At 36.6% G+C, this 8,986-nt stretch overlaps 1 protein-coding gene across 2 annotated transcripts in view; it reads left to right on the top strand.

Moving 5' to 3' along the window:
• Window positions 1–7,244, top strand: part of Nme5 (NME/NM23 family member 5) — a 15,187-nt gene extending 7,943 nt beyond the window's left edge. Inside the window, exons 3-5 of one of the 2 annotated variants that reach the window (XM_015495893.2) lie at window positions 3,779–3,984; window positions 5,050–5,150; window positions 6,895–7,244. In XM_015495893.2, coding sequence (XP_015351379.1) covers window positions 3,779–3,984; window positions 5,050–5,150; window positions 6,895–7,082 — 495 coding nt within the window. In that variant the 3' untranslated portion in view covers window positions 7,083–7,244. Of the gene's footprint in view, window positions 1–3,778; window positions 3,985–5,049; window positions 5,151–6,748; window positions 6,853–6,894 lie in introns of those variants that run through there. The other variant, XM_048811608.1, reaches the window with a different exon arrangement.
• Window positions 7,245–8,986: the final 1,742 nt, after the last annotated feature.

The raw sequence follows: 8,986 nt of genomic DNA, 5'->3' as shown, positions 1-8,986 counted from the left end.
TTTTTTTTTTTTTTTTTTTGGTACTAGGGATTGAACCCAGGGATGCTTTATCACTGAGATACATCCGCAGCACCCCCCTGCTTTTTTTCCCCCTTGATTTTGAAATAGGGTCTTGCTAGTTTGCCGAGGCTGGCCTCTAACTTCCAATCCTCCAGCTCCAGCCTCCTGAGTTGCTAGTATTACAGACATACCGCCATGCCCAAGTAGGCCAAGAATTTTTACACTAGTTTAGGTTTAGAAATTCATCAGATTGGACTCTTTTAATATTTAAAATAAAACTTTTTACCACACACAAGAGAATGGGGAAGGGTTGGAGTGATGAAGAGAAGTTGATCTATAGGTACTGAACTTTAATTAGATTGGATAAGATGTTCTGGCATGGTATTGCACAGTATGATAATGGACTATATATTTCAAAAAGCTAGAAGAAAGGAGTTTTAATGTTTTCTCCATAAAGAAATGATAATGTTTGGGGAGATGGATATGTTTAACCTGATCTAAACATTATACAATGTGCCAAGTGTGGTAGTACAAGCCTGTAATTCCAGCTACTCAGAAGGCTAAAACAGGAGAGTGTAGAGTTTTGAGGCCAGCCTGGACAATTTAGTGAGACCCTGTTTCAAAACAAAAAGGAATGGGATGTAATTCAGTTGTACAGCCCCACTGGGTTTGATCCCCAGTACCTAAAAAAAAAAAATACCCAATGGTGGGCATAGGGTTCACACCTGTACCACACCTGTAATTCCAGCAATTTGGGAGACTGAAGCAGGAGGATTGCAAGTTCAAGGTCAGCCTCAGCAACTTAGGGAGATCCTGTCTCAAACTTTAAAAAAAAAAAAATACAGGACTGGGATATAGCTCAGTGGTAAAGGAGCCCCAGGATTCAGTCCCCAGTATCCCTCCTATCCCTCCCAGTTACACATTTTTTTGTGTGTGTGTATGTGTGTGTGTGTATGTGTGTATCTCACATGGTACCCCATCAATAAGTATAATGTTTATTCTTCTGTTTGTAAGTTAAAAAATAAAGTTAGTCTTGGGGTGTAGCTCAGTGATAGAAGGCTTGCCTATCATGTGTTAGGCCCTAGGTTCAGATCCCTGGCACCACAAAAAAATAAAGTTAGGCCAGGGCTTGATGGCACATACCTATAATCCCAGCAATTTGGGAAGCTGAGGCAGGAAGATTGCAAGTTCTAGGCATCCGGGACCACTTAGTGAAAGCCTATCTCAAAATTCAAAAACAAAATAACAAAAATGGTGGAGCAGGACTAGAGATGTAGCAGAGCCCTTGCCTAGCCTATGTGAAACCTGCATTCAATCCCCAGCACTACAAAAATAAAAATAGAAATTAAAAATGTAGCTTAGTGGTAGAGTGCTTGCTTATCATGTGCGAGTCCAAGTTTCAGTCCCCAGCACTACACACACACATATACACACAAAGTAAATTTGGCAATCTGTATTTGGGGTAAAATTGGGAGTTCATAACCAACTTGAATCTAATGTATGAAATATGATATGTCAAGAGCTTTATAATGTTTTGAACAACCAATTAAAAAAATAAAAAAAAAAAAAAAGAAAAAGTAAAAAAAAAAAAAAAAAAATGACGGAGATTTTTATCCTTTGCCTAGTGACTTCTCTCCATGTCTTACTATCTTTACTCCATACTCTAGTCAGAAGTTCTTTGATGTTTTTTTTTTTTCTTTAGAGAATGTTGCCCAGCTGGCCTTTTAACTCATGGGCCCAACTAATTCCTTCTGTCTCAGGCTCCCAAGTGTTGGGACTACATGTGTGGACCACTGTCCCCATAAATTGGTGTCTATTTTTATCCTTCTGTTCTAGAGATTAACCTAGGGACACTACCACTGAGCCACATTCCCAACCCATTTTTAATTTTAAGACAGAGTCTCAGCCAGGCACAGTGGTGCACATCTGTAATCCCAGAGATTTGGGAGGCTAATTTGGGAGCATTGCAAGCTCAAGGCCAGCCTCAGTGAATTATCGAGGCCCTAAACTACTTAGTGAGACCCTGTCTCAAGATAATAAATAAAAAGGGGATGTAACTCAGTGGTAAAACGCACCCCTGGGTTCAATCTCTAATACGAAAAGAAAAAAGAGAGAGAGAGAGAGAAACAGAGAGACAGACAAGGTCCCAGGAAATTCACTAGGCTGATTTCAAATTTGCCAAACCCTGCCTCAACCTTCTGAATAGCTGGAATTACAGGTGTGTAACACCAGGTTCATCTGGTGATTTGAACCCAGGAGCACTTAACCACTGAGCAACATCCCTAGCCCTTTTTAATTTTTTTTTTTTTAATTTTGAGACAGGTTCTCTCTAAGTTGCTCAGAGCCTCACTAAGTTGCTGAAGTTGGCTTTGAACTTGTGATCCTCCTGCCTCAGCCTCCCCAATTGCTGGGATTACAGGCATGAGTTTCTACAAGGTTGGTGATTTATTTAGTTTTTTTTTTTTTTTAACAGCACTCAAAATAACTGCTTTTAGGGAATAAGTGATATTCAAATTGGGGAAAATGATTGACCCAGCTACCATGATTTTTAAAATTTAATTGCTCCTTCTTTTTTTTTTTGTGGTCCTGGGGATTGAACCCAGGGCCTGGTACATGCCAGGCTAGCACTCTACCAACTGTGCTATATCCCCAGCCCTAATTGTTCCTTCTTATAGCTTCACATTTGTTGGGGGAAAAAACATTTATTTGTCCAAAATGTTTCATATTATGTCAAATGGAGAAATGAAACACAACTAATTTTTCTTAGGGTTACAGTGAAATCAACAGAAATGTCAGAACCAGAATAAAGAATACATAACATTCAAGTGAAAATGTTCCTTACTGCATCATTATTCTGCATGATATTTCTAATGACCATAACGAAACCAGCTTCCCAAGTAATGTAGGAAAATTTAACAAAGAATGGAAAAAATCACACATATATAGTGAAAGATGAATTTGAAATATTCAGAAGTTCAATTTTGTTTCTTTAATATGTATGAAGTACACATTAACAACATCTTGATAATTGGAATATTACTTTAGGAAGGAGATGTGATGGGGGCTTACATGTATTATCTCAGTTACTCAGAGGCTGAGGGAGGAGGATCACAAGTTTGAGGCTAACCTTAGCAACTTAATTTGAGACCCTGTCTAAAAATAAAAATTAAAAAAGGCTGTGTTGGTAGCTCAGTGGTAAAATGCCCCTGTGTTCAACCCCCAATTTTAATTAATTAATTCCCAAATAAATAAATTCTCAGTTTAAATAAATAAAAAGGGCTGGGAATGTAGCTTCATGGTAGAATATCCCTGAGTTAATCCCAAGAACCAAAAAAAGTGGGAAGGAGCAGTGTGCAGTTGTGTATGCCTGTAATTTTAGCAAGTTGGAGGTTGAGGAAAGATTACCACAAATTCAAGTCCAGTCTGTTTCAAAATAAAATTAAAATAAAATAAAAAAGGCTGGGGGTGTAGCTCAATGGTAGAAGGCCCCTGGGTTAAATCCCCAGTATCACTAAAAAAAAAAAAAAAAAGGAAATGTGATGAATTTGTCATTAGCAAGGAAGGTTGCCAAACTGGAATCATTTTTCTTCAGTAGGTTACATAATACCTCTTATTATCTTATTTCAGTGTACATTTAATTATCATGTTCTTTCTTCATAATATAAAGATAAGCCAAGTTTGTAATTAAATTGGTACTAATTTCAAGTTATTAATGACTTAATAAGGTACTGTTGAACTGTCACTTTAAGTGCTTTTGTTGACTTTGTTTTTCTTATAGAGAAGAAAACTACATCTTAGCCCTGAGCACTGTAGTAACTTTTATGTGGAACAGTATGGGAAAATGTTTTTCCCAAATTTAACAGCCTACATGAGTTCTGGACCACTTGTTGCCATGATATTAGCTAAACATAAAGCCATCACTTACTGGAAAGAACTTTTGGGACCAAGTAATTCTTTAGTAGCTAAGGAGACACACCCAGACAGGTAATCTTCCTGGGATGGGAGAATTGAATCCATCTGTAAAAATTTAAAAAAAAAAAGTCTGATTTTATTGTAATGGGAGTTTTCTTTTATTTAGAAGTTTTCCTCAATTAGCTTTTCTTTGAGGAGTCTGTGGGGTTTTGATTTTCTATTTTAACTATTTCAGCGTCTATCTTAATACCAAATACTACAAAAGGCCTCAGAAAATTATAATTTATGATTAATTAGCCTTATTCTTTTCTTATCCTTGAATTAAACTGCCACTGAAGTAGGATTTTTCATGGGAAAATTGGTATGGTATTTTAAAAGAATATTGGTAATTCAGAAGAAACCCAAATTTTCAGCATTATCACTAATGTCTGAAAACAAGAGGACACTGAGTTTTTGTTTTTTTTTTTTTTTTAATATTTATTTATTTTAGTTCTCCGCGGACACAATATCTTTGTTTGTATGTGGTGCTGAGGATCGAACCCGGGTCGCATGCATGCCAGGCGAGTGCGCTACCGCTTGAGCCACATCCCCAGCCCCGACACTGAGTTCTTGAACGCCATCAACCCACACCCATTGTTGGGGATTGAACCTAGGGCCTCACACGTGCCAGGCAACCATCTATCACTAAGCCACATCCTTACCCTGAGTTTGGCACTGCTGTGTATGCATTGCTTTTTCAGTTCTCACAAAATAACACCTCTTTCTTACATAGAGAACTCCTATTTTCCCAGTATATCCTTCCAGCAGATTTAAATGTATTTGGCCCTTATCTAGATAGATATAAGCTAAAGTTCAAAATATATCAAAGCCTACATATGTAAGAAGTGGCAATGCTTCTGTAAGATTTCTAAGTAGAATGCATTCATATGAAATAAGGAAAAGGGGCTGGGGATGTGGCTCAAGCAGTAGCGTGCTTGCTTGGCATGCGTGCGGCCCAGGTTCGATCCTCAGCACCACATACAAAGATGTTGTGTCCGCCCAAAACTAAAAAAAAATAAATAAATATTAAAAATTTTTAAAAAATGAAATAAGGAAAAGGTGTGGATTGGATGGGCATCAACTCTAATTTACTTTTAGTCTAAGGGCAATTTATGGCACAGATGACCTGAGGAATGCACTTCATGGGAGTAATGACTTTACTGCAGCAGAAAGAGAAATTCGTTTCATGTTTCCTAAAGGTGAGTTACATGTGACTGATCTGTCGACTCTATCGCCTTATTTGATTTTTCTTTTCTTTTGAAGATATGGCTGGGAAGGAAGATAACAGGAGTTTTCTCCAATATGTTTTGTCATATTTTCAAGTTGGAGTTACTCAAAAACTTGAAGCCACAAATCGAAAACTCAACATTTTCCACAGAACTAAACTGTGCCCTTTAGGGACTCTTTTGAAAGTTTAATTTTTTTTTTCTTTCTTTCTCTTGGACTAGACATATTTAGGGTTGCTCTTCTCCTAATCTTTAGTGCTTCAATAAAACTTTTTATATGAGAAGTAGGGGAAGGAAGGAAGAAAAGGAACTCTCTTAGAAATTACAATTGATTTACCATCTTCTCTAACAGTTAACTGTTTGCCTAACAAAGTCTCATGCAATTATGAAATTAACAATTCTAGGGTCTTTTTTTTTTTTCCATTCTACTGTGGACGTTATAAGCTTCTTGGAAGAGGACATAATAAGGAACAGCACTGATATTTTGGGATGGTTTTCAATCATATTTTTAACAAAAAGAAAAATCTGGTGACCAGTAGCTTCACTTTCTCATCTTTATTAAAAGTAACACATTGGGCTGGGGATATATCTCAGTGTATCTGGAGAAAAGCACTTGCTTAAGAATGCACCATATCCTGGATTTGGTCCCCAGCTTTGCAGATAGGAAAAAGAAAAAAGAAAAATAATGGACCTACTATTACTTATTTTATATATATATATATGGCAGGGTGGGGAGGTGCAGGTCCTGGGGATTGAATCAGAGGTACTTTACCATAGAACTACTTCCCCAGCCCTTTTTATTTAAGACAGGTTCTCACTAAATTGCTGAAGCTGGCCTTGAACTTAAAATGTTCTGTCAGTTTCCTGAATATAAATATATTCTTTATAAATTCTATTTATTGTAAGACTTGTCACTTGTAGTGTGACAAGAAAATAAAACTGAAAAGACTAAAAATTTCTGAAGCTGACATATTTAAAAATTTGAAAAGAGTAGAAATATTAATAAAATTGTATAGATGGAAACATTTTATATGTATACTCAGTACTCTGTAAGAGCAAGAACTATATATTATTTACTATTATTTCTGTAACACTGTGTAAAGTACTTGTTATTTGTTGAATGAATTATCTCCTAGTTTTGAACATTTATTCACATTTTTCATAATATTGTCTACTATAAAATACTTTATATTTTATATAAAACAGTATTTATTTTATAAAAACTGGGCGTGGTGTTGCACATATGTGATCCTAATTATAGGTGGACACAATATCTTTATTTTATTTTTTTAATGTGGTGCTGAGGATCAAACCCAATACCTCACACATGCTAGGTGAGTGTTCTACCTCTGAGCCTCAATCCCAGCCCCCCTCCCCATTTATATTTAAAGATAGGGTCTTCCCAAATTGCTTAGGCTGGCCTCAAACTTGTGATATTCCTCCTTAAGTCTCATGAGTAAGCTGGGATTATAGGTGTCTGCCACCGAGCTAGGTTTCAGGTATCCTTTTTTTTTTTTTAATAGTTTTTAGTTGTTGATGGAATTTTATTTTATTCATTTATTGATATGCAGTGCTGAGAATCAAACCCAGTGCATCACACAGGAAGCAAGCCCTCTACCACCGAGCCACAGTCCCAGCCCTCTGGTATTTTTTTAAATGACTTTCTTATATTTCATCACTTATGTTTGTTTTAACAAGAATATGTTTGTATTTGCAGTGATTGTTGAGCCCATTCCAATTGGACAAGCTGCTAAGGACTATTTAAATTTATATGTCACACCAACTCTGCTTAAAGGACTCACAGAGCTTTGTAAACAAAAACCAAGAGATCCTTTTGTAAGAAATCTTTTGTACATTAAAAAAGTGTTGTCTGTAGTTGTCATTTTAAAACATTGTATTTTTTGAAATAGTGAAAGTATAGAGAGCTTTTTTATTTTTATTTTATTTATTTATTTTTTTTTAAATGACACCACTAAAATGTAGAGCTGGCAATCGATCAAGAGAGAAAGAATTATATTATGAGCTCACTCTTCATACTTAGTGGCTAGAAATAACATGAAGCAAGAAGGTTTTCTTTTTTTTTTTAATATTTATTTTTTAGTTTTCGGCGGACACAACATCTTTGTTTGTATGTGGTGCTGAGGATCGAACCCGGGCTGCACGCATGCCAGGCGAGCGCGCTACCGCTTGAGCCACATCCCCAGCCCTAGAGAGCTTTTTTAAAATGAGCATTTTAAAAACTATTTTATATACATTTCAGATATTTACCATAACTATTGATTACTTATTTACTTGCTGAATTTTGTTCAGCATTTTAATTCTCATGTTATCTAATATTTTTTAAAAATTAAACATTTTTTTATCTATTTGTAGTACTTGAGTTTGAACCCAGGAACACTCTACCACTAAACCACATCCCAGACCTTTTTATTTTTTTTAATTTTTAGACAGGGTATCAATAAATTGCTGAGGCTGGCCTTGAGCTTGTGATCCTCCAGTTTCCCCAGTCATTGGTATTACAGTTATGTGCCATGGTGCCTGGCATCATAATATCTATTTTTTTTTAACTAGAGCAACTTATATTTATTCACATTCCCAAATGTCTCCACAATGCTCAGTAAAATGTAAGAATAGTTTGGTAGAAGGAATTAGGATAGTTATTCAGGGTCAACTGTCATCCAGTGTCTTCTTTACAGTTACTCCTACCCATTTGAAGACTCTCAAAGATCATCAGGGAAGGTTATTTTATTTAATGCAATCCTAGGGAGAGAATCCACAAGTACCCTACCACTGAGGTATAAAACACCAGCACTGCCCCTCACCCACCTTTTGAAACAGAATCTTGATAAATTGCTGAGGCCGGCCTCAAACTTGAGACACTTCTGCTTCAGCCTCCCAAGTAACTGAGATGGCAGGCATGTACCACTGCCCCAGCAGGGAAGATTACTTTAATGCCAGCTTTTCTTTTTTGCAGTACAGGGAATTGAACCCAGGGCTCTCCTGCATGCCACACAAATGCTTTACCACTGAGCTACATCCCAGCCTTTTTATTTTGAGACAGGGTTTTAATACATTGCTTATGCTGGCCTTGAATTTTCCATCCTCTTACCTAAAAACTTCTTGAGGATCTTGGATTACAAATATGTACTACCTTGCCAGATGGAAAAGATCTAATCCCTTCTACCAATTTTCTGCTTTCACCAGAAAATAAAATAGGCATATTGTGAAAATAATATGTTTATTTAATAAGAAGCCTGTGACTGCTGGGTGTAGAGGTGCATGCCTGTAATTCCACCAGTTTGATAGCCTGAGGCAGGAGAATTGCAAGTTCAAAAGCAGCCTCAACAAATTAGTGAGGTCCTGTGTCAAAACAAAAAATAAAAAGGTCTGGGGATGTGGCTCAGTGGTTAAGAACCCCTGTGTTCAATTCCTGTTAACAACAACAACAACAACAAATTAATAAAATAAATAAATAAAAAGGGCTGGGGATATAGCTCAGTGGTAGAGAGTTCCAATACTGAAGGGGGGGGAAGAAAATTTAAAATTTTAATTCTTTAAAATAATTTTTTTTTTAGTTGTAAGTGGACACAATACATTCATTTGATCTATTTTTATGTGGTGCTGAGGATCGAACCTAGTGCCTCACATGTGCTAGGCAAGCTCTCTACCACTGAGCCACAGCCACAGGCCCCAATTTTAATTCTTTTTTTTTTTTTTTTTTTTTGGTACCAGGGATTGAACTCAGGGGCACTCTTGACCACTGAGTCCACATTCCCCAGCCCTATTTGTATTTTATTTAGATACAGGGT

Source organism: Marmota marmota, unplaced genomic scaffold, assembly GCF_001458135.2.
Source record: "Marmota marmota marmota unplaced genomic scaffold, marMar, whole genome shotgun sequence".
NCBI lineage: Eukaryota > Metazoa > Chordata > Mammalia > Rodentia > Sciuridae > Marmota > Marmota marmota.
Note: the sequence above shows the minus strand (reverse complement) of the source record. Positions and strands in the feature narration are given on the sequence as shown.